The 25,006-nt window shown below is 34.0% G+C and overlaps 2 protein-coding genes and 2 long non-coding RNA genes across 13 annotated transcripts; 3 read left to right on the top strand and 1 right to left on the bottom strand.

Annotated features, from left to right (window-relative positions):
- The first annotated feature begins 1,563 nt into the window (after positions 1 to 1,563).
- On the top strand, positions 1,564 to 8,534 carry LOC108342459 (uncharacterized). Of its 8 annotated transcripts, none has more exons than XR_008250219.1 (11): positions 1,564 to 1,752; positions 1,827 to 1,908; positions 2,069 to 2,181; positions 2,759 to 2,977; positions 3,089 to 3,245; positions 3,847 to 4,020; positions 4,159 to 4,237; positions 4,335 to 4,390; positions 6,051 to 6,157; positions 6,466 to 6,528; positions 8,192 to 8,534. It is a non-coding gene; the product is annotated as an uncharacterized LOC108342459 (long non-coding RNA). The 8 variants fall into 8 exon arrangements; XR_008250220.1 differs by having other exon boundaries at positions 2,003 to 2,181; XR_008250221.1 differs by having other exon boundaries at positions 1,990 to 2,181; positions 3,107 to 3,245.
- Positions 8,535 to 8,614: 80 nt separating this feature from the next.
- Positions 8,615 to 9,335, bottom strand: LOC108342458 (uncharacterized). Of its 3 annotated transcripts, none has more exons than XR_001833383.2 (3): positions 9,213 to 9,335; positions 8,936 to 9,117; positions 8,615 to 8,812 (listed from the first exon to the last, which is right to left on the bottom strand). It is a non-coding gene; the product is annotated as an uncharacterized LOC108342458 (long non-coding RNA). The 3 variants fall into 3 exon arrangements; XR_008250224.1 differs by having other exon boundaries at positions 9,264 to 9,328; XR_008250223.1 differs by lacking the exon at positions 9,213 to 9,335 and having other exon boundaries at positions 8,936 to 9,205.
- A 2,386-nt stretch (positions 9,336 to 11,721) lies between these two features.
- Positions 11,722 to 13,078, top strand: LOC108342255 (uncharacterized). Its single transcript, XM_017580002.2, has 2 exons — positions 11,722 to 11,983; positions 12,514 to 13,078. Exons 1-2 carry the CDS (start codon positions 11,911 to 11,913, stop codon positions 12,753 to 12,755), a joined length of 315 nt encoding a protein of 104 aa, XP_017435491.1. The 5' UTR covers positions 11,722 to 11,910; the 3' UTR covers positions 12,756 to 13,078.
- A 4,214-nt stretch (positions 13,079 to 17,292) lies between these two features.
- LOC108343150 (methionine S-methyltransferase) lies at positions 17,293 to 24,068 on the top strand. The gene is made up of 12 exons (XM_017581244.2): positions 17,293 to 17,689; positions 17,777 to 17,970; positions 18,046 to 18,252; positions 18,908 to 19,003; positions 19,448 to 19,636; positions 19,929 to 20,117; positions 20,210 to 20,446; positions 20,785 to 20,919; positions 21,746 to 22,066; positions 22,184 to 22,363; positions 22,517 to 23,485; positions 23,606 to 24,068. The coding sequence occupies exons 1-12, from the start codon at positions 17,458 to 17,460 to the stop codon at positions 23,927 to 23,929; spliced, it is 3,273 nt and encodes a 1,090-aa protein (XP_017436733.1). The 5' UTR covers positions 17,293 to 17,457; the 3' UTR covers positions 23,930 to 24,068.
- Positions 24,069 to 25,006: the final 938 nt, after the last annotated feature.

The raw sequence follows: 25,006 nt of genomic DNA, 5'->3' as shown, positions 1-25,006 counted from the left end.
GTTGAAGGTAATAATTTGGTTAATTTATTTCTAGAATGATAGTTTGGAGAAAAGAGATGCAAGAATGGGTAAAAGAATTTTATTTCTTTTTCTTGTTTCTTCACTTTTAATTGTCTTTTTATTTATTAATTTATTATTAAACTTTCTTTTAATTGTCTTCTAAATTTTCTCTTTTGCAGGTATGGTACTTACTACTTAATATTAGAGAGACGTTGGTTTGATTCAAGCTTACTTTGCATTGTTAATTTCTTTTTCTTTTAACATGTTTGGTTTGGTTATTGTAGACTGTAGATTTAGTTTTGGTTGAATATTTAAACTATTTTGTTGTTTCTTAGTTTTATTAAGTATTCATATGCATTTTTAAACTTTTTTTTCTATTTTTATAGTTTAGCTTTGATTTGAACTTTCATTTCTAGTTTTAAACTCTTGTAGCTAGTTTCCTTTACTGTTTTAAATGATTTCTGTTTTAAGTACAATATCTTTGCTGTTTTAAGAGTAGTTTTAGTTTCTATCCTATTTCAGTATTCTGTTTCAAATTTGATGGTGAGATTCTTAGTTATTTGTTGTTTTTAGATAATGAGTTTTTATTCTTTTTTCTTAACTTTCTTTTATAGTTTCAAACTTGTTTAGGTCGATACATTGAGGTTCTTAGTTGAGTTTTACAAATTTTTAATTCTTGATTTTGAATGATTTTGAGTTTCTAATTTGAGTTGATAGTTTTTAGCTAGATTTTACAATTTCTTTCAATAAAATTGAATAGTTTTTACATAAAATGTGAGTTTTGAACTAGTTTTGACAAGATTTTATCCTTTGTGAGATTTGAACCTTGCCTTAGTTTTCTCAAAAGCTTTGATGTTGTAAGAAAAGTTGCAACATTTGTGGCCATGTAACATTTTTTCTACTTAATCCTTAATCATATCCCTGACCCTAATCATAATCATAACTCTTACCCTAATCATAACTCTTACCCTAATCATAGCTCTAAATATAACCATAACCCTACTACTAACCCTAACCCTATAACTATTGACCTTATCCTCACCCTCACCCCTCATCATAATCCTAACAACTAACTCTAACCATAATCTTAATCCTAACCTTATTCCTAATCGTAATCATAATCTTAACCTTATTCTTAACCATAATCATAACCCTAATAGTAATAGTAACATTAAGTGTAACTAATCTTTAAAATATTTTTTATGAGTACTTATCATGGTTTAAGTTAATTAAAAAAAATCATAAAAGAAGTAATTTTTTAAATAATATTATTTTAAGAAATAAAAGTAAAATATACTTTTTAAAATTTAACTTTATTAAATGATCAAGTAATTAGAAATTAGTTAAAATTAAAAATAGAAAAAATATTTAACACTATCATATTTAATAACAATAAAATCATTAAATCATTTTATTTAAAAAATTGAATTTTTAACTATATATATCTTTTAAATATTATACGCTTATAAAGGAATAAGTGTCCTGATTTCTTTATCATTGACATTTTTTATTAATAAATTCTAGACATCAATGCATTATTTTTCGTAAGATTGAGCTTTTGGATTAGGTTCTAGGTCGCTGATACACTTCTAGTTACTGACTTTCGGACCAAATGATATTCTCACAACAAAACAGAATACGATAAACTATCTCAAGAACAGGAGCCCTTAATGTCGTTTGGATGTTGCCTCGAATTCTGAGCTTGTTCGTCTTTCAGTGGCTCACAACTATTCTGAAATTGGAGACTTGCTGGTAAAACTTTAATAGAAGGTTCAGTTATTTAAGATTATGTTTTTCTTAAACTTCATTCTATTTCGTGGCTGCAGGGGTTGAATGATAGTTCATCTGAAACATCCTTGATAGAAGAAAGAAACGCTCATGTCCTAGCCATAATCCCTACCGAAATTGGTGAGCTTTTATTTATCGGCTTTCAAAATTCTACAAGTTAGTAAGGTGTGGTGGATAATATGTACAAAATTCTAAATTTAGTGAGGTGTGGTAGATAATATGTACAACTGTTTTGTGCATACACATGGATTACGGCTTTGCTAATCATCATCGGGTCAAGGAGGGTTTAGGAGGTAGAGTTCGTCTTATTTTGTCTGGAGCAACACCTTTATCTGCACAAGTGCGGAAGGTTACTTATGGGTGGTGACTTCTTGTTATGTTTACAAGGATATGGTATGATCTTTTTAAATATGGAAATCAAACTTATATCATGCTATAACTTTTCAAGAAAAATGTCATCAATTTGATTTCCAAGTGATGGTGACACAAACATATGCTCTTAGTTGAAAATGATTTTTTATCAGAAAATAGTAGTATTTTATTTTTATCCAAGGATTACATATGTTATAATATTTTAAAGAGTGTTTGTCACAGTTCAAAATAACACTAGGTAGAATGGAAGCAGTTTTATAATTGTTCCCTTGTTGTAATCACGTAAAATTTGAGAAAGCAGACAACTTTTGATAGCATAGTAATGGGAGTTGAAAAAAATATCCAAAACTGGTTTAAAACTAACTGTATATTTTTAAGGGAAGAGTTTCTTATTTTTCTTCTTTACCCTTTAGTTCATTTGATATTTAACTTGTATATGTTAAAAGATTTACCTCAAATACATTTCAATTACGTAAAAATTTTGTACTACTTTCAATTCAGAACAGTTATAGCCATTTTATATTTCTCAAATAGTTATTAGAGTTGGATATTTGAATACTAGTTTATTTACTTGGTGCTCCTGTTAAAATGCAAACAGGCCTGACTGAAACATGTGCGAGAACCTTTGTCTTATTACCAAATGAAATGGAAATGCCTGGAACAATGGGCCCTCCAGTACCAAATGTTGATGTGTGCCTGGAATCTGTTCCTGAAACGGGATGTGATGCCCTAGCAAGCACACCAAGGAGAGAAATTTGTGTAGAGGGGTAAAACCTTTTTTTCAGGGTACTACAAACTTGAAGATCTCACCTAAGAGGTTCTGATCGATGAACGTTCCATACAAGTTATTTTATTATGTTTTCCAAAATTAAGGTTTATAGATAATTTCTTATATTAGCTATGACGCTACAATTTTTCTTTTATTCAGAAATGTTACCTTCGACAGGGGATATTGGAAAGCACAACCTAATGGAGGCATGGAAATTATTGATAGGAAAAAGAACATATTTAAACTTTCACAGGGAGAATATGTTGCTGCCTACAACCTGGAGAACATTTATGATCAAGTTTCATGTATTGAATCTGTAAGTCCTCAGAACCCTATTCCTTCCAATGGTTTTTCTGTCCTAATTTGTAGCAAATTTATTGGTTATATCTAGTTGGAAAAATATGTAGAAGATTAGAAAATGTTACTCATATACTACGACAGGTGATTACCTCAGTGGTTGATGATAGGATTACAAAACTTTGGGACCAATCATGGCCTACCAACCCTCTGTCTTAGGATGATATTTTTTATCATGACGTATAAATTATACAGGCTTTGATATTTTTCTTTCATCGCCACACAATCAAATTGTAGCTTCCTGATAGAAATATTTCTCTTAAACACTATAAATTTTCACATCAACAAGTATCATTGTATGTTGACCTGGTATTGGTGCATGTTGATATATATTAGTGTGCACTGTAGTTCAGTGTGATATTTTTCTCAAGAGGTAAGACAACTACGGGGGCTTGTATCTACCCCACTATTTGTTCAACCATCTGGACATACAAACGAGTAATGGTGTCAAAAGGTTTAGGCCAGTGCAAATAAGAAACAAGGTTTTAAATTAGCTTCATTGAATGAGCTGAAAATGATCTATTCCATGAAGATATAAACCTTTTTCTCCTCTATTTCAGATATGGGTTTATGATAACATTTTTGAGGCCTTCCTTGCTGTTGTTAATCCCAGAAAGGAAGTACCTAAATAATGGGCACAAGAAAATGCTATATCCAAGGACTTCAATTCTCTTTGTGAAGATGCTAGAGCAAAAAGTTACATACTTGAGCTCTCAAAGATTGCAAAGGAAAAGGTGTTTTGTTTTTTTGCTTTTCTTATCATCATCTAGATTGTTGTATTTGGAGACTTGCTGGTGAAACTTTAAATGAAGGTTCCGTTGTTTTAGATTATGTCTTTCTTCAACTATCTTCATTCTTTTTCATGGTTGCAGGAGTTGAATGACAGTACATCTAAATCCTTGATAGAAGAAAGAAACGCTCATACCCTAGCCATAGTCCCTACCGAAATTGGTGAGCTTTTATTGAATTTCAAAATTCTACAATTTACTGAGGTGTGGTAGATAATATGTACAACTGTTTTGTGCATACACATGGATTATGGCTTTAGATTCACGAGCTGATGCGGCAAGAAATTGTGATCCAACCGGATGGGGGCTTGCTCTGGTATGTATTCCAAGTACAACTATTTCTTCAGTCAATGAGAGATAATTGCTAGGTTGTTCTTTCGTTTTTAGTATATTTATTTTCCCTTAAATTTTACTAGCTTCCTAAGCTTTTTCTTTGCTTCAAATTATTCTCAGAAATATTCAATTACTAAACATGAATTGGTGAAAATAGTGGATTTGATATAGTGGATCTTGACGACAGTATTAAGTCAGAGTAATTTAATTGATGCCATTCAGTAAATTCAGTTGGATGTTGGATTTTGAACTGGATCTATTTTAGACCTCAAGCAGGAGAGTTTATGTAATTAAAAATTACTTCATATTCCTATTATTAGCTTGCAAGACTAAATTTGAGGGACAGATTACAATTTTAATCATATACCATTTTAGTCTTTCAAATTTATGAAACATTTTTTACTCTATTAAAAAGTACAAACAAATGGGCCCTAATTTATGATGAATCACAATAGCATTCTATATATAATAGGGCACCACTCTATTTTTACGAGTATTAGTTCTACACTTCGATTATAGTGTTCGCAGACACCAGATTTTGGATTTTAGAGTTTTGCTGAAGGTTACTTGGAGTTTTTCTCAAGGTTACTTGATAGCATTTTGAATCCATTTAAATAATGTATATTTAACTTGTCTATTGACTTATATTCTCTTGTGATTAATTGGGGCTTGATGTGCAAGTTGAATATCTCTATCAATATTTTCTCTTAAGACGCATAAGTAATGCATGGCAGTGAAACAGTGCAGGAGAAGCTGATAGGAAACATTTTGCAAGTATTTCTTCTTCAAATACTCAAAAAACGTCATCTATTGAAAAACCTCATCGAAAATAGAAACTAACTGAATGATTAATTCTATGTTTAAATATAAAATCTGTTTTAGTTTTAAAAATATTTAAAATTAAATTAATATAAAGTATAAGAAAAAAATAATTCATTAAACGGTCAATTGCTTTAAGACCCATGAGGCTAGTGAGTCTAAAAGGTCAACTGAGAGGGTAGTGGTGTCTTTTCACAGTGAAAGATTAATGGAGTGAACTTGAAGTTGACGCCAACTAACATGTGACACTGCATTAAATATCCCTTTCACTTAACTCGAAAAAGCTCTCACTCACACATCACACACTACCTCACAGTAGCTCCTTTTCCTCTTTCTCTTCGAGTTTTCCTTTTTCTCTCTTCAGTTCCCAATTCGTATTCATTATGCACCAGAGCACCTTTCACCGATTATTTATTCCTTGATATATACCTAAGACAGAGAAGATTCTATTTTCTCGGACGGTTCTGAATTAGACCCATTGTCTGTTCTAAAAAAAATTTTAAATAAAGACACACTTATTTAAAAAATCAAAACATTTGAACATTTATTGAATTTCTTTAGATAAATAAAAAATAGAAAAGATATTTCTGAATTGATCTCATCCTTTAAAAAATTCAAAATTAAATTTGTTGAGTAATAACTTAATTTCATTTTTGCATAAAATACTCTTTTAAAATTCTCAAGAACTCTCACATCATTTTCGATTCTGAAAAAGAATTAGATGTTCCTTTTTTAAATTCAATTATGACTATCTCGGTGTTTAGAGTGCATGCTTAGTTTGTCTTTTTCCTTTTTGCAATTTCATTCGACGCGTTTCTTCTCAGTGTGCGGTTCCGTTGCAGCATTGGAGTTTGATTGCCCAACCGCCACACCGCTCAACTCTGCCATGAACTACGACGAGGCCTCCATGGAGAGCAATAAGAGCCACAATGTTAGATTTTTCTTTTCCTTTCTTTTTATCTATGAGGAAAATTATGAGACTTATAGTTTACTGGCAAATGTTATGGATGAAGAGAGATTGTTTTAGAAGCTAAAAGGCACAAATACAAATTTAGATACTCCAATCATATTTTTCTATATTATTATGCAAATAACTTGCCTTTGAATATTCTTAACCTTTATTCCACGCAAAAAATTTAAGTAAAAAGATTATATTCTTTGTTGGCTATCAAATAATCTGCTATGGTTGAAATTATTATCCTAATTTTTTTCATTTTTATATTTCTTTTATTTTTGTAGTGTTTTCACTCCTTAATATCCTAGATCGTTTTTTATAGTATGTGTGAAGATGGAATATATCAGGTAATTTTACTTGTTTTCTTTTTATCATAGAACTGGAACCTGCTTGATTTAATTTAAATTGATTAAAATGACTCTATTTCATTCATTGGTTATTTTGATGTAAAAATCACACTTGTCTTGCTATAAAAATTGGCTAGTGAAATGCTCAACCCATTTTTTGTGTCTGTTATTATATTACTATTCTTATATCCTATATTTTGTTGATATAATAATTCAGTTCCCGCATGTTATCCTACTTTAAGGGTCGTTTTCTGGTGTTTCATTCCATTTTTCAACTAGGGGCTCTCTTTCTGCTTTTATCTGTCATGCAGTGGTTGTCATATCACCGGTTCACCTTATTGTTGAACATGTTGTTCTACCCCTTATCGGGGTGTTACTGGACTACCCATTAATGTCTAGTCTCACGTTCGAGATGTAGATGATGTTTATACCTCGACGTAAGAGGGGTGTGTTGAAAGTCCTACATCGACTAGAGATAAGGCCAATTTAGAATATATATAAGTGGGTGCAAACCTCACCTTATCAAGTCGATTTTGTGAGGTTGAATTAGGTTTAAAGTCCACTTCTTAACATGGTATCAGAACAAGGTTATAACGGGTTGAGTTAGGCTTAAAGTCCATTTCTTAACATATATGAATGAATATAATAAAAGTCATTCTCTCTTTCAAGAAAGAATAAGGCAGACAGTCCCATGTTAAGGTTATTGGACCCCATATTAAAGCATAAGGGCAGAGAGCACGTGTTAATAGTAGAAATAAGTGCAATCTGGTATGATCAATTTGGCACTTGCATTTGAGTTTAGTATTACAAGGTTCTTCAAAATTTGTATTTTCATTTAGAAGAAGGAAAAATATGGTTTTTTAGCTATATAGTATACTCAACTACATAGAAACATATGGTAGAGTCTGAGTTGATGTCTTTTTGTCTGATTTGATGTAGCAATGCTGTTTTCAGATCACAACAATTCTAAAAGTGATAGGATTATGAGTTGCACGAAGAACATAATTGTCAATACACAAGTTTTGTGTTTATATAATTCTTTTATTCCACTTACCCTTTTACCTAATCGTTAACTTCCTAAGTAGTCTGTGAAATCATAACCAATGCTTGCTAATAAATAGTAACAATTTTAAGTGTAAATATGATATGAAAAAGATGAAATTACTTACTTTACTGCACCTGTTATCATTTGTCATTCATCTATGTGTACTTTATTGCACTAGTTGTAAGTGTTAGCATATTTACAATGTTCTCATAGTAGATTAAGTTTGTAAAGTTGGACACAAAAAAAAGATAAGTGATGCTTCATGTCATCTCTTATTTTTAATTTATAATATGCTTTTAAAAATATGAGTTAATGTCGATTATTGTATTATACTAAATATCTATTAAGGTCCAATTTATCTAAATTTTAATGTACATAATGGTCAAGATAATATTATGTGATCCAACAATTATATGAAACATACTTGCATGTTTGCACTTGATGTATATGTTTGTTTCACATAAGTGTTTTGAACTTTCATGTGTTATGAATGTTTGTACGTTTTCATTCCACCCTTTGGATCTGGTGGCCACTTGAGCTATTGACTATTTATTTGCCGCTGGTTTTGATGAAAGAGGAAGTTTGGAATGTTGATGTTGTTCTGTCTTGTTTTTGCAGTCCCTAGTCAGGCTGCTTGAATCATCTGCTGGGAACAGTCTCTGTTACTCTTTGATTTTATTTCAAGACCTGCTAGTGTCGACAACTTTATCTCCTGTATGGTTTATCAGTACAATTTTTTCCCTTTCATTATTAGAGTTATTTAAATATCACATAGCTAAGAGTAGTGCTCTCGTGCCTATATAGTCATTGATCTACTGCTCTGAATGCAAAAGCCAAAAAGAAATAACTTAACTAGTTAATTACAAGTAGAATAAAAAATCAGCCACTGCATAATTGATTCAGAAAGGTCTAGCGTATGCAAGCGATTAAATATTCGAATGCAAATGGAAGACTTTTTAGTAGATTTTCAGTGAGTTTATTAATAGGATGGATGAACTATGTTAAATTGAAATTATATCGACACATTGATCAATATCCATCTAAGCTATGATAATTGAAATTTGTATTTAAGCTATGATCAATCAATAGGAAAAGCGTTCAAAAGCCTGTCTTGAGACATTAATCTAAACCAACAGCAACAGAAACAAAAATTAAGAGATTCTCACTCACATAAATTGTTCCGTCTAGCGCTTTGAATGTTTGGCTCAAGGAGTGGTCCACCACTTAGGGTTCCGAGACCTGCATCATGAGTTTGTTTCAGTATACCAATATTAAGTTTATTTAGATTCAAAGCATTCAACTCAAGACCTCAAAAGAAAACAAATGACAAGATAATATTTTATCTAAAATGATCCAGTAAACCTTTAACAACACCGAAAGCTGCTGCAACCCTGTTTTCTGATTCTTTATTCTTGATTTTTGATTCCCGCAATCCTTGAGTTCCGATCCTTGAATCCTCAATCTTAAACCTTAATTGCTTGAACCATGAACTTGAATCATAAATCATGAACCCTAATCCAAACCTCAAATCTCAAACTCTGTTCCTGAACCATAAAATCCTAGTTAGGAAGCATCTTGATTATGTTTCGCCTCTTTATCAAGAAAAGACGATAAAAGAATTTCCAATCATAATCCTTACATATCATATCATCTATATAATATAAAGAAAAGAACATAAGATATTTGGTACATTTTTCTTTGAATGAGATCTCAAGCAATGGTTTCGTAAGATATTTTAGTCAAAGAAATTTTTTGAAATTCATTAGTTTTTTTTTCTCTTTATCATTTCCTTTTCTTAGTCAAAACTTTAAAACAATTTTGAACTTTATTTTTATAAAAAATATTTTATAATAGAATATAGTTAAAAGGTAGAGCTGTCAAAATGGGTCACAACCTGCGGGCCAATCCAGTCCCACCATGGGTTCGCCGGGTTGGGTTTGAAAAACTTTTATTTTTTTTATGTGGGTCAGATTTCAACCCGCCTCATTTAAATCCGGCTCATGCGGGTTGAACCCGTGGTGGGCCGGGTTGGCCCACCAACCCACCTACCTAATTTTATTTTATAAGAATTTAATTTTAATTTTATAAAAAATATTTATTATTTTTGTTTTTGCTTGAAAAAATTATTTAAGTTCTTTATTTTCAAAATTAATTAAACACTTATGTTGGGAATGAAATTTGCGAACGAAATTTGTTTAGATTTGAATTAAAGAAAGTTTGTAATTTTTTTTTATTTTAAAAAAATTGTAATTAAGTGAGCCAGTGAGCCAACTCGTTTACCCATCAACCCGTGGTGGGTCGAGTCGGGTTCGAATTTTTCTGGCTCGCTAATAAATGAGTCGGGTTGGGTTGGCTCACTAAGTGACCAACCCGTGGTGGGCCAGGTCGGGTCGGGTCGGGTGGCCCGTTTTGACAACTCTATTAAAAGGTCAAGTAAGAAAACATTAAGTTGTTATAAAATCAATCAATGGTATGTATAAACTAATATGGATTTTGATTGGGATTATATATGTTTTTATCCCTTAACTTTAAGTGAAAATTAGAATTAATTCTTTTTTGAAAATTTGATCCAATTTAGTCCATCAACTCTAGAAATGTGTATATTTATTTATTTTAACCAAACTTTATTAAATTTATTTAACTTTTTAAACGTATTTTAGTATATCATTTGAGTTATTTATATTATTTAACACATTTTTTCTTTAATGTTAGTTGAAAAACGCATTTAAAACTTTAATTAAACTTAACAAAATTTGTTTAAAATGACTAAAATAATTCAAAATTTTGATGAGAGACTAATTTTAATGAGAGACTAATTTTAATTTTCACTTAAAGTTAAAGGACAAAAATATATTTAACCCTTAAAACAATATAAAATAAACATAGAACTAATTCTACAAAGTGGATAATTAAATTTTCTACAAAATAAGTAAGACTCCAAAGTTGAAGAGAATCGATTTTGCTTGGCATTATTTGATTATTTTGTGAGAGTCAATTCTATTATTCAATTATTTTGTCAAAGGTTGTAACTCCCTAGACGACTCGACTCACCACGGGTTTGAGCTGGATTGAATTTGAAAAAAGCTTGGATGACGGAGATAAATGCTCCAGAGATTAATTAACAATATAAAAACCAGAACTTTAACGAATGAGTTTTCCCACTTTACCCTTCCCTAAATCTGATTGAATCCAAATTTTTAATACAAAACTCTTTTTTAATTCCAGGTGTGATTAGTGAAAACACTGTTCATGCCACGCACAATAATACAAAAATAAGGACCCAATTGAGACGGCAAAAAGAAAGGAGACTTAAATGAGATTCCGGACCAAAATAAGAACCTACAAAGACATTAAACCTTATTTTAAAAAGAATAAAGATTAAAATTATAAGTTAATATAAATTAAAATTATAACTCTTTAGTGATTTATTTTACAAAACTCGTTAACATCTTCTCTAACTTAACAACCTCCACTGAGGTAGGGTCAAGTTCAAGGTTGAATCATTTAGACAGTATCCTAGGATATTTGATGAAAATAATATCCAGTGACTTCACTTCCAATCCCAATCAAAGGAGTCTAAGCGGAATCAAAAGTTTTTATTTGAAAGGATTTCCTGCACTCATTCCAACTACAAAATGTCTACCACCCATACTTATATATATATATATATATATATATATATATATATATATATATATATATATATATATATATTATTTTTTTCATTTATTTAAATTCTTTATTGTTTTGAATTGAATACCAGTGCATCAAATTGCATTTTGAACTCTAATTTTACATGTCCAATTATAATGGATAATGTTATTATTATGTTTATATTGTCTCTTCAATTAACTATTGTTCATAGCAATGATCATTATTGCAAAAACATTTGCTGAAATAAGTTAATATTTTAAATAGATTTAAATATCTTAAGAAATTAATAATTTTTTTTCTATCAAATATACAACAAATTCTTAAAAAACGAATATGAATTATAATTATAATTATAATTTATTTGTAAAATGAAATAAAAACAAAAATATCTTTCGTATTCATTATAAATAAAAATATTTTTTTAGCACTCATTTATAAAATAACGTAACATAGAAAGCATTGCTAATGGTGGTACTGGTATATGTAAAGAGAAATTACAAAATTCATGGAGGTTAAAAAACTAGGTACAGGTAGTAAAGTAGAGAAGGTAAAGGGAAATTAACTTAGCTGACGGTCTGATGTTGGATCGCAGTTGTGAAAATTGAAATAGTTGAAGTTACGTCTCAACTAGATTTGTTGAGAGAGAGAGAGGCGCAGAGAGAAGAGAACAGAAGTGAGTCACGATGCTATTCCGAAGATCTCTGCGAAACCCATTTCTCCTGGCCTTGATTTCTCTGCATCTGCAACTCCTTTCGGGTATCTCTTACTCTTTTCCTTGAATTTGCGTCTTGCTGTTAGGAGAGAATTCTATGAACGCTGATTTGAGAGTATAGAACAATTTATGATTTATAGGGTTTTCTGTGCAATAAAATGAAATAGAACAAGTGTTCTATGTGGATATTCTGATCATTTGCATCGTTTGGTTATCACTGTGAACAAAGCTACCGAGGTAAAGTGCAGATAGTAATTAGGTTTTGCCAAGGAAATTATCTCTGGTGTTACGCTGATTAGGAATCCTTGCCGTTCATTTTGGATAGCTGGCTGCGTATGGTAGAGGACATGAGAATAAAATATTAACAGCTCTTGAAATTCCCCCTTTTACAAGTTAGTTAAATCTAGCAATTTAGCCTTTGCCCTGTGTTACTACATTTGTAACTTTATGTATCATATACCTGTGAATGAACAAATTCTTTTAATCCATTGATCTATTTTAATTTCTTACAAGAAAGCAGGAGAGTCCCCTGCCTCTAATATCGGTGGCTTATGAAAATTTTGTGTCCTTGAAGGCCTAGACAACAACCCTTCAGATGCCAAAAATGAGAATGAAGATGTGAATCATCATGCTTCAAGAAGCTCTGTGGGGCTCAGGATAGTTATTATATGCCTTGGAATGGTGACTGTCATAGCATTCTGTGTTTTTCTTTTCAAATTATGGCAAAGGAAGAAGAGAGAAGAGCAGCATGCTCGTCTTCTGAAGCTGTTTGAAGAAGATGATGAACTTGAGGTGGAACTTGGTATGCGGGATTGACAATTTATCCCACTCCTTCTTTATAGAAAACTTCATTTTCATGTCAACAAGGATGTGATCTTTTATCATTCAAATCTTGCGTCGGTCATTTTGAAAAGTTAAAATGAGGCATTTGCTTGTCACCAGTTTGGTAGTCTCCTGGTTTAGCCCGAGAGATTTAGGGTTCAATTCTTGTCTTCTCACTTGACATGTGCAAGATGAAGCAGGTTTATATTTTATTCTTATATACTTATTTGTAAATCATATATATTCGTTTTAGTTGATGTCAATTAATAAAAAAATTATTTGATGTGAGTATCAGTTTGAACTTTTTTTTTGTTCTATTGAAACTCTAGTGGTCTTACAATATTATTTCTTTAGAAATATCAAAAGCATACTTTCTTTGAGAGATAAAGATGAGCTTCTTTGAGTAAGATACTTCTATCTCCAAGGAAGTGCTTGTCGATACCCCATGAAGATCATAACTTGAGTGAGCAACAATTTTTGGCAACAGTAGCAACAATTTTGGCGATGACAATGGTGGAAGCTCTGTAATTGTACCGGCAAAAGGTTCGGTGTTGGCTTCAGCAAAAATTTTGGCAACAACTCCTGTAGACGATGCAGCAGCAACAATAAAACCACAAGCTGGATTCACTTCAACCAACCCCAATATTAAAAGGGAATGGGTATAGTTCAGGCAATCCTAAAATCAACCGTAACTAAGACAATAAAGAAGAAATGCGGAAGGACTCCCAAGATTGAGAGCTCTAATATTAACTTGAAAGGAATAAACCAAAGTAGGACAAAGATCAAACAGTAGGACCCTATGCACAGAGGGGTCATCCTTAAACAATAATTAAGCTTGATGGTAATTATCTTACACCAAAGTATGATCATTATCGGTCATCCTTAAACAATAATTAAGCTTGATGGTAATTATCTTACACCAAAGTATGATCATTATCAATTGGGTCGTGATTAGATTGTTTGTAATCTAAATTGATTCTGAAATCTATAAATCTAAGTTTGAGATAATGAAGTAAGTAATTGAATTTATTAGGCATTTATTGATGCGCTAACCAAATCTTTGTTGACTTTGATATTGGAATACTTTTTGTCGTATGATGAATATAGTAAGAATTCAAGTAAGAGAAGTCGAGATTAACATTGAAGACACACCAAATGCTCCCAGAACAGATAGCAGAGAGCATAAGCGGGTTCAGAAAGCTCTAATGAGTTAGATTGTGGTGGTCCAAGAAGATTCCGACCACAGAAAGGCGCATGAGACACATGCACCTAGGGCAATATTGTGTTTGGACAACATGTGACAATGGACCGAGGCGCAGGAGGACAAAATTCAATGGCAAACAGTGTCTCTGACGGTAACAAACAACAAGGAACAACTACAAACAACAGTGGACATAGGGATGTCAATGGGTCGGATCGGGCACGAATAGTGCCTACACGCAACTCAACCCGTATGCAAAAATCGTACATGCAACCCGACCCGCTGGATACCTGCATAAAAAAAACATGCGGATTTTTTCAAACCGCGGGTACCCGTTGGATACCCATTTTCAACTCGTGAATATTTAAAAAATATATTTTATGAATTTTTAAATAAGGTATAAACTAAATTACAAGTTAAAGAGAAAATTTAATATATTTACTACATATTAAAAAAACACGATGTAATTTTTCATCAAGTTAAAGAGAACAAATATTGAATATTTTGAGAAAGAAAAAAAGATATCAAGAGTAAACACCTAGTAAGTGAATGGAGCATAAGCATCATAATGGACATAAATTAGCTTATGGTGGTATATATTGGAAGTAAAGTGTAGAAATTAAAATGATTTAAAAGAAGTTGACTCAACAATACTTTTTTTGCTTATATTTGTCGGGATGGAGTATCTATTTATTCTGGAATGTACCCACTAAACTACTTACTAAGACCTCACTTATCAATTTCATAAGGCTCAATTAATATACATATATGATACACAACAAAGAAAAATAAGATTATTCCATATTAATTAATGAAATTAAATAAGATTTAACCAATATTAGATCCTATGCCAAAACACCAATAATATTTTATCCGAATAAGTGCAACTATGCAGTGAGTTTAAATACCGATTAAATGCTGATTGTAATCAACCAAATTGCTTATTAAGCACTACACTGAATGGGCTAGCGACTATTAACTTAGCTAGAGATGAATCACTATTCCACTATTAAACGAGACAATGCTTGAAATGGACAAAACAACAAATATACCTTAGCAAGAACAATTCTAAGAATATTTTTTTTAAGTAAAGGAAAAGACACTAAAAAAGGAGGCACGAGGGAGATACGGAGAAGACGTTTTTAAGTTATTGGGTTCCACCACTACTTTCTATTACATTACTCACATTCATATCATTATCATTATATTATTCACCATTTATCTAAACACTTTTATTTTTCGTTTCATTTTTCACTTTTTTATTTTCGTCTACTCTATTTTTTTCCTCAACCAAATGAACGCTAAGTGAAAATCCCAGTTGTTTTTTGAAAAGCCATATTATCATCAATACAAAATAGAGTGGCAAAACATTACAAGGGTGCATTAATTCAAAAACGGTGAAGAGATGAACACATTTAATAAAAATATACACTATATAACATGTATGACAAGTCCTATAATATATATATATGCTAAATTCATGGCAAGGGGGATAATGAAGCTTCCATATCAAAAGGTCCAATTAACCAGAGGTAGCATGTTGAAATAAAGCAACAAGGTATTCATATATATATTTTTTTTAGATTTCAAAGCTATTGATTAAATTAATGAAAGTTCATTTGTCATTGTATCTAATTATCATTCATAAATTAAAAATATATAACAAATTTGCACAATTTCAACCATATGATGACTTTTTGCGGCTTCCTCTCTAAACTGCCGGAATATTCCTGCCTGAAGAGGCATATATTCATTTCTAATCTTAAATGCCTAATTAGTGCCCGAACAACTAATGAGACAAAACGATCAGAATCTTGAATTGATCGTCCATGTGCTTGGATTAAAAAGAAAACAAAGAAATCAATTTATATATGTTTTGCCAGAAGCAAATGTCTAATTTTTGACATACCAATTTCAACTACTATCTTCAGCTACATTTAATTGAATTTTGGCTTAATTACCTACTTAGTTCCCATGTTCGAAGGTAATTTGCTGTTTAGTACCCGGTTTTAAAAATGTAGGCATTTGATACCTATGTTTTGAAATTTGTATCAATTGAATCCTACCCACTTAACGCCGTTATAATTGATAACGTTTTTCTGACTGTGTATGTGATTTGTGCAATCGTGGCAATGAGGTGGCTTAAGTGACTTGACGTGGCAGACTTCCTCCAAGACTGAACCTCCAACCTACCGCACGGCCAATTCTCATCCAGTCTTCCTCATGAGCGTTCGTCTTCCTCACGAGCGTTCGTCTTCCTCACGAGCGTTCGTCTCCAACAACTCACGGCCTGCGCCTAACGTCTTCATGTTCTTCAATCACCTCTAACACCCGTGATTTCCCTTCCACCGTCTCACAGCCAACATCACAATCATCAACCAGCATCCAGTTCAACTTTACCCATTAACCAAACTTCCCTCCAGCAACAATCATTATCCCTCCGCCAACCACCCAGAATTCCAGAAAACCAAACCAGATACTGGGACTAAGCCATCAAGCTTCCTTTCATCTCTAATCACCACCAAAGGAGTTGAATCTTTGAACAGGAAACACGCGCACACAACAGAAACCCACCATTCCTAACTACCCAAACACAAAAACAGAAAATAGATAAAGGAGAAGGGGAGAGTCAATCGGCGGCGGCTTCCAAGGCTGACGGCGTCGCGGTTAGGAACGGATCCGGTGGTATTTGGGGTTTGCCGGCGACGCAAGAGGTGGTGGCACGGGTGGCTGGGTCGACGGTGAAAAGAGAAGGAGAGAGACCAGAAGCAACTTGCGGCGGTCTGCTTGGAGGAGGCGGCGGCCAGAACTGCTCCGACGGGCGTGAACGACATCGCCGGCAGTGGTCCTGGTGGTGCTTAGCGTCGCCGGCGAAACTTCGGATGAGGTAGAGGATCCTCTCGCGGCGAAGGCCACCCCCACCTCAGTTCACCTCTTTAACCTCTGCTACTAGCTACCTATAAAAAAAACCCTAATTAGTTTATTTCCCCAATTTAAAAAATGTAACCCCATTTCAAATTCCCAATTCCTGCCACGTCAAGTCACTTAAGCCACCTCATTGCCACGATTGTACAAATCACATACACAGTCAGAAAAACGTTATCAATTATAGGCGTTAAGTGGGTAGGATTCAATTGATACAAATTTCAAAACATAGGTATCAAATGCCTACATTTTTAAAATCGGGTACTAAACAGCAAATTACCTCTGAACATGGGGACTAAGTAGGTAATTAAGCCTTGAATTTTTAATTGGTGGATAAATAACACGTGGTTTTAATAATCTTCTCAGGCTATTATTAATAGAAAAGAAAAGGTCGTAGCAGTGGACGATGAGTGTGAGTGTGAGAATCTCTCTCGGCACGTCTCCCTCTAACTAACTCATTTCATAAGTCATTCCTCTCTCTTTACTTTTCAACTTTTCATTGGTTTGTTTGTTTCATTGGTTTGTTTTGTTCAATTCCTCTCTGGAGTGTTTGTTCAATTCACTAGGAAAATGAGTTGGGAGACGGTTGATGAGTTCCTGGTGCAGTGCAAGCAATCTAGCGACGCTGCCTATGCCTCATTGCGATCGCTGCTGGAGCGCCTAGAGAATACCGAGACCCGTTCTCAGGCTCGGATCTTTCTTTCCCACCTTCAGAAGCGTTTTCCCACCAAGGACTCCTGCGATCAATGCTTTCAAACCTACCATTTTCGCATCGAAGATGTTTCCTTGGGTCAATACGAGGGTATTTATATTTTACCTTTACCTATTATTGTTGTCATTCATTGTTATTCTTATAGATTACTAAACTAATGCGTTGGTTGCATTGCAGGCCATCAGGGCCGAAACAAACTGACTACGATGGTCATTCCTAGCATTTTTCTCCCCGAAGACTGGTCCTTCACTTTTTATGAAGGGATTAATAGACATCCAGACTCCATTTTCAAGGAGAGGACTATTGCCGAGTTAGGTTGCGGAAATGGGTGGATTTCTATTGCCATTGCCGAGAAATGGTTGCCTTCCAAGGTTTCCTTCATCACTCTTCTCATCTCCTAACTCTTCATCACTCTATCCCACAACATTTGCCACTAATTTCTGCAGGTCTATGGCCTTGATATCAATCCTAGAGCGGTCAAGATCTCCTGGATAAACTTATATTTGAATGCTTTGGATGAAAATGGCCAGCCCGTCTACGACCGGGAGAAGAAAACTTTGCTGGACAGGGTAGAGTTCCACGAATCTGATCTTTTATCATATTGCAGGGAAAACGACATTCAACTTGAAAGAATTGTCGGATGCATACCTCAGGTCATTCCACAACCATTACCTGTACACGCACATTATATGCATTGTCCAACTTTCATTAAGATGCAACCACCCATCTCTCAATCTTGATCTGTAAATGAAAGCTCATGGATGTTTTCTTAAACCCAAATGGCCTCAAACTCCACAAGGGTAGGATTTACTTTGTAGGATTTTCAAAAAGTTTTGGCAAAAGCTGGGATACAAGACTGATATTTTTAACCTTACAAGGCTAATTTTTTTAATAGATCATGGATTGAACTTCGGATGCTTTTTACCTTTATTTTCTATGTACCAAAGTAATAATCATGGTGTTTGATTTGAAACCTTGGTTTCATGGCTTATCTAGTTATTTTACTGTTTTTCTAGAAGCCGTAAAAATGGTTGATAGTTGTATTGAAAGAGAAGGTCTTCGATTGTACTGTAGCTTTTTCCAGAACTTTATAAACTAAATTATTTAATATTTCGCTCATAACAATTGCGAAGGTTGGATTCCTGCTCCTTACTTCCTGGAATATCGATATGAACCTTGATTATGGACCTGCTATGAATGATATAGACTTTGGCAACTAGTTCTTCACGAGTTTGGTAGCAATGAATTTAATGTATCCCAGGATGTCTAGGCACCATCATTTGACTAATATTGGTTGACTCCCTGCAGATTCTTAATCCAAATCCAGATGCAATGTCAAAGGTGATAACAGAAAATGCAAGCGAGGAATTCCTTCATTCATTGAGTAATTATTGTGCACTTCAGGTAAATAAGATCCTTTTTTATTGGTCACCTGCTATTTACTTGGAATGTCATTCATGTCATGCATGTCATCATGCGGAACGCCAGATCTGAGCTTCCCCATTCCCAAAATAAAGGGTAAACAGAATAGACTTTTGTTGTTGTTGACATTGCTTTCTTTAACTATCTACCTACCTAGATATGATAGTTACCTCAGAGCAACTTTTATGTAAATGTTATAGTGATAGCTGACGTAAACTATTACTTCATACTCATCTAACAATTCCTATATGTGAAGCTACAAGGATCTCCTTTTTCTTTAGACATCTTTTACCCACAAAAGTTGTCCCTAATTCAGTTCACGACAGTGATCTGTTGGCACTTCAGAAATGCTTCGAGTTCATGTATTAGCGGCTTATAACAAGAATGCATCATTCTCACTTTTATTTCGTCTTTTGTTGCGTCTAGGGATTTATGGAGGACCAATTTGGCTTAGGTTTAATTGCTAGGGCAGTTGAGGAGGGGATAGCAGTAATCAAACCAACTGGAATTATGATCTTTAATATGGGGGGCCGCCCAGGTCATGGTGTTTGCGAACGATTGTTTGAGCGTCGGGGTTTTCGCATTACAAAGCTTTGGCAAACTAAAATCATTCAGGTTAGGAATTACTCCCTCTACCCCATAATAATTGCACTTCGAAGTTTATTCATACGAACAATAATAAATATTTGAGAAATTAAGTTGGGCACATTTTAGAAATAAAAATATTATTGTTTCATTGAAAACCGAAAACATCAATCGATTTGAAAATTTTCCATTGAGCTAAAATTACTTTGAGCCAAACTTTTTACAAAGCTACAACTAGTCATTTTTTGCGGGATTGGTACATGCTTTACTAGATGTCATTTCTCCAATGGAAGTATTATCTTATTGAGACGTATTGGTAAAGGCTGGTGACACAGATATTGCAGCCTTAGTTGAGATTGAGAAGAATAGCCCACACCGTTTTGAGTTTTTCATGGGACTTTCTGGGGATCAGCCGATTTGCGCACGAACTGCGTGGGCTTATGGAAAGTCTGGTGGCAGCATTTCTCATGCTTTATCAGTGTACAGTTGTGAACTTCGTCGCCCTAATCAGGTGCGTACTTCAGGAAAGCATGCTAATTCACTACAAGAATATTTATTGCCCTGGAGGAAATTTGAAGCACAATGCCATTTGTATATTGACAGGTGAAGGTTATTTTTGATTTTCTAAAACATGGATTTCAAGAGATCAGCAGCTCCTTAGATTTGTCTTTTGAGGAAGATTCTGTTGCTGATGAGAAGATTCCATTCCTCGCTTATCTTGCAAGCACACTAAAAAGTAATTCTTTTTTTCCATATGAGCCACCTGCCGGAAGCATACATTTCCGCAATCTTATTGCTGGGTTTTTGAAGACTTATCATCATATTCCACTCACTGCCGATGTAAGAATAGAGTGCTATGTTAATTATATAGGCTTACTGTTGCATGCATATACATAGACACATTTAGTCTGAGATGTTGCCTCATTAGATTACAACTGTATACTAACCTCTATTGTTATTTGTAGATATCTCGTCTCTAATGAAAACTACAAAAATGTAGTTCTTTCCTTAAGCTGTTCCGTTTTTTTATCACGTGTGAACCCTTATACTTGAGTCGGTAATTGGGAACTTCATGTCCTATAGTATATATGTTTGGTCCGAAGAATGCAGTACACAGTATTGTTTATTAAATATAAAAATGTAATACAGTATTGACTTCTTTTTCAATCTTGTGCAAGAATGTTGTCATTTTTCCTTCAAGGACTGCAGCAATTGAGAATGCTCTTCGCTTGTTCTCACCCCGCCTTGCAGTTGTTGATGAACATCTGACTCGGCATTTGCCAAGGCTGTGGTTAACATCTTCGGCACTTGAGGTATGGAATAGACATGCCTTAGTATTTTTGAACTTGATTGACATTTTGTTATGTCCGTATTATTATCCCAATGTGTTGAAATACAACCGTTGTTGTCCTTGCTGTGAAAATTTTTCTAAATCAAGAATCATTTCTAGAAAAAGTTCCTTTGTTGAGGAACACGTCTTTGAAAGAAACGCAACCTCATGCATGTTTGACTTTTCTATAAAATTTTGTCCTGATTAAATAACTTCTTAAAAGGCGCCCCTTGCGGAGGGGGGCATTGGCTTGTTTGAGTGGGAAAATCTTTGCATTGGCAATATAGTCCATGTATCCACGTACGGATCCAAATTGTTCCATGGTTCCATTTAGACCGATTTTCAGAAGGATAGCTTAGACAGATGTATTGTAAGCTATAATTCTGACATCTGTAGCCGCTTCATACATATTTTTCTTCTATCAGAATAAATTAACTTGCTGCCATTTAAGCAATTTTAGATGATAATCTAATATTTTCTTAATTATTAACGGTTCGTTGCATCTCATTATTCACCTTTTTTTAAAGTAGAGTAGGATTTGCTGTATTCAGCTTTATTACTTGATGTCATTTTACTGTCTTCGAGACTCGTGCCCTTCTTTTTCTTTGTTGTAACTTTAAAACTGTAATGTGATCTTGAAAGACATGGATCCAGTTGTAAAACTTTTTACTATTGGTAGTGTGAGCTTCTAAAACCTTGAGGATTCCTTACATTGAAAATATGTCAAATGATTTTTTTGTTTTCATCAATTGATAAGGATTTGGTTTAATTATTGCATTTTTTCATAACAATTTTTATCTTTCTGGTAGAGCACAGGAGCTATACACTCTTCAGATGATACCATTATGGTAATTGAAGCTCCCCGGCAATCGGACTTAATGATAGAACTAATAAAGAAATTGAAACCTAAAGTGGTGGTGACTGGGATTGCTCATTTTGAGGCTGTTACTAGTTCAGCTTTTGTGCACCTTTTAGATACAACACGGGACATTGGATCTCGTCTTTTCTTGGACATATCAGATCACTTTGAGCTATCCAGCATTCCTGGATCGAATGGGGTCCTGAAGTATCTTTCAGGAACTGCTCTGCCCTCTCATGCAGCAATTATATGTGGACTAGTAAAGAATAAGGTAATATTCCCTATTCCCTGTTAACTTGGCTCACTAGGTCCAAGTGGTAGACTTGTGTTTTGGCTCGACATCATCAATTTCTTATTGATAGCACCGACATAAGTTCATGTTTTGTAGGTTTATCCTGATTTAGAAGTAGCTTTCGTCATTTCCGAAGAAGAATCCCTCTTTAACGCCCTGTCCAAAACCGTTGAATTACTGGAGGGCAATACTGCATTAATTAGTCAGTACTATTATGGCTGTATCTTTCACGAGCTTCTTGCTTTTCAGCTTGCTGGCCGGCATGCGCCTGCTAAGGTCTGTCTCTTGCTTTATCTCTTCCCTCATTCAAACTGAAAATTGTGTTTTGAGTCTCTTCTGTATTTAGGACTTGCAGTTGTCAGTTCATAAATTAGTCAATTCCATATTAAGTTTTCTTATCACTTCAACACTAAATCCTGTCCTTTTCAGAGAAACTGTGAGAACGTCAAGTCAGTTGATATGATAGGATTTGCTAGTTCAGCCTCGTTGGTCCTTAAAAACGCTGAGTTATCTATTGATCGAGTAGAGAATGGGTCCGTGATTCACATGGACGTCGATCAAATCTTCTTGCCTGTTCCATCTCCTGTTAAGGCGGCTATTTTTGAAAGCTTTGCTAGACAAAACATGTCTGAGTCTGAAATTGATGTCACATCAAGCATCAAAAGATTTGTCAAGAGCAGCTATGGTTTTCCAACAGATAACGGCACCGAGTTTATATACGCCGACAGTTCGAAAGCTCTTTTCAACAAGCTGGTCCTCTGCTGCATCAACGAAGGTGGCACCCTCTGTTTTCCAGCTGGATCAAATGGGAATTATGTTTCTTCTGCAAGATTTTTGAAAGCTGACATAGTGACAGCACCTACAGATGTCAATGTAGGTTTTAAGTTCACTAAAAAGACACTCACTGGAATCCTTGGAACCGTGAAAAACCCATGGGTGTATATTTCTGGTCCTACAGTCAATCCAACTGGCTTGATTTATAGCAACAATGAGATGGTAGAAATTTTAAGCACCTGTGCTAGATTTGGTGCAAGAGTTATAATTGATACTGCAGCCTCTGGTTTGGAATTTGACTCTGAAGGCTGGGGTGGCTGGGATATAGAGGGATGTTTGTCTAAGCTGGATTCTTCAATCAAACCATCGTTTTGTGTGTCTCTTCTTGGAGGACTGTCTCTGAAGATGCTAAATGGTGTTCTCAGATTTGGCTTTCTTATTCTAAACCAGCCTGTTTTGGTTGACACATTTTACAGTTATCCAGGATTAAGCAAACCTCATACTACTGTTAGATACGCTACAAAAAAATTGCTGGAGCTCAGAGAGCAAAAACCATCAGACCTATCAGATGCTATAGTTGAACACACCGAGATATTGAGAACTAGATCCAAGCTCTTGAAACAGGTAATATAGGAATGCGAAATTTTTTTTGCTTGAATTTTATGATCTGTTTCTTCATGTGGTAGAATCCTGTCTTTTTTGTTCAAAGATTGCTAAATATGTTCTTGGCGATTATTACCCTAGGTTCTTGAGAAAAGTGGGTGGGATGTGCTTGAATCGTGTACTGGTGTGTCTGTTGTGGCCAAGCCCTCTGCCTATCTCAACAAGACTATTAAGCTGAAACTTTCACCAAAAGGCGAAGGAGACCATGGAAGTGCCACTGAGGAAGTTAAACTCGACGACTGTAATATTAGGACTGTCATTCTCAAGGCCACTGGATTATGCATCAATAGCGGGTCATGGACTGGAATTCCTGGATATTGTCGGTTCAATATTGCGCTTGAAGAAAATGATTTCAAAAAAGCTTTGGACTGCATTCTAAAATTTAGAGAAGTCGCACTGGGTTAAACTTCTGTCATTGGTATACGTTATTAAATATTCGGCCTCGGTTCACGTTATTCTTTTTGTCTATTCAAAAATCGGGACACACGCATGAATTAAAATTGTATAAGTGATTTCAACAAGATGTCTATTATTCTGCTGGCTATTCCATTTTGTTGAGGTGTATAGACACAGTAAGTTTGATGTAGAATGTTAAGAGAAGCTATAAAATGTTTAAACAAATGAGAAAGATACTCATGATCATTAACGCTACTCAAAGTTCGAACATAAATCCCAACTTGATTTTGAACTTCATTGTAAAATGATTAAAAAATAGAAAATCTTTCAGAATGATTTTTCATAAAAAAAAATAACCAAGTATATAGTGGATAATCGTTAATAAAAGTAATAAAGTAATAAAGTTCGAAAGTGGATTTAACATTGGGTCTTAAAATATCATAGTCAACTAAAACAAACAAAGACAAAATATGTTGTGAAACACGAGACGACTATGTTTTCCTAATTGTTGTAACTCATAAGACAAATTAGATAAATTTGACAAACTCGAAACAAGTTGTTGCAATTTTGATGGTGGTGAAGGGTGATCATGTTGGACCACTATAACAAAGTGATGAGGACAACCATGTAAGACATAACATCGATCAATCTTGTGATCAAGACAATGCTCACACTTGTAATACCCTTTTCCTAGCTTGTGAGGGGATTGCACTCACCACATTGAAATACCAAAGTAGAGGAATTATCAGCGAAAGCTAATATATCATCAATTTGTTTATTTGTACACGTGAGAGGGTGTAACAAGTAGAAATAAAATTTGGAATAAGAGAATACCACAAAATCTAATATCAAACATGAGAATAGTCATTAGACAATCCTTGTAGAGCTAGTAACACGAAGAACTTGGATTGTTGCTTTAGTTCTTGAGTAGGAGTATACACTAAAGGTAGTAACTCATTAAAGTCATGAATAAGAGAATTAAATTTTCCCAAATATTCAGCCATGGGGCCATGTCATCAGTGATCTACAACATCAAGAAGATCGCGACAAACACCATAAAGATGTTGAGTGTCATTAGTGTATAAT

This window comes from Vigna angularis, chromosome 6 (genome assembly GCF_016808095.1).
Source record: "Vigna angularis cultivar LongXiaoDou No.4 chromosome 6, ASM1680809v1, whole genome shotgun sequence".
NCBI classification, from domain to species: Eukaryota; Viridiplantae; Streptophyta; class Magnoliopsida; order Fabales; family Fabaceae; genus Vigna; species Vigna angularis.
The sequence above is the reverse complement of the archived record's forward strand: the minus strand, read 5'-3'. Positions and strand labels throughout refer to the sequence as shown.

Coding starts and splice junctions, on each gene's coding strand:
- LOC108342255 (XM_017580002.2), top strand. CDS start 11,911: ATGCTATTCCGAAGATCTCTGCGAAACCCATTTCTCCTGGCCTTGATT. Junction 11,984..12,513: donor GCATCTGCAACTCCTTTCGG/GTATCTCTTACT, acceptor GTGTCCTTGAAG/GCCTAGACAACAACCCTTCA.
- LOC108343150 (XM_017581244.2), top strand. CDS start 17,458: ATGAGTTGGGAGACGGTTGATGAGTTCCTGGTGCAGTGCAAGCAATCT. Junction 17,971..18,045: donor AGAAATGGTTGCCTTCCAAG/GTTTCCTTCATC, acceptor TAATTTCTGCAG/GTCTATGGCCTTGATATCAA. Junction 18,253..18,907: donor TTGTCGGATGCATACCTCAG/GTCATTCCACAA, acceptor GACTCCCTGCAG/ATTCTTAATCCAAATCCAGA.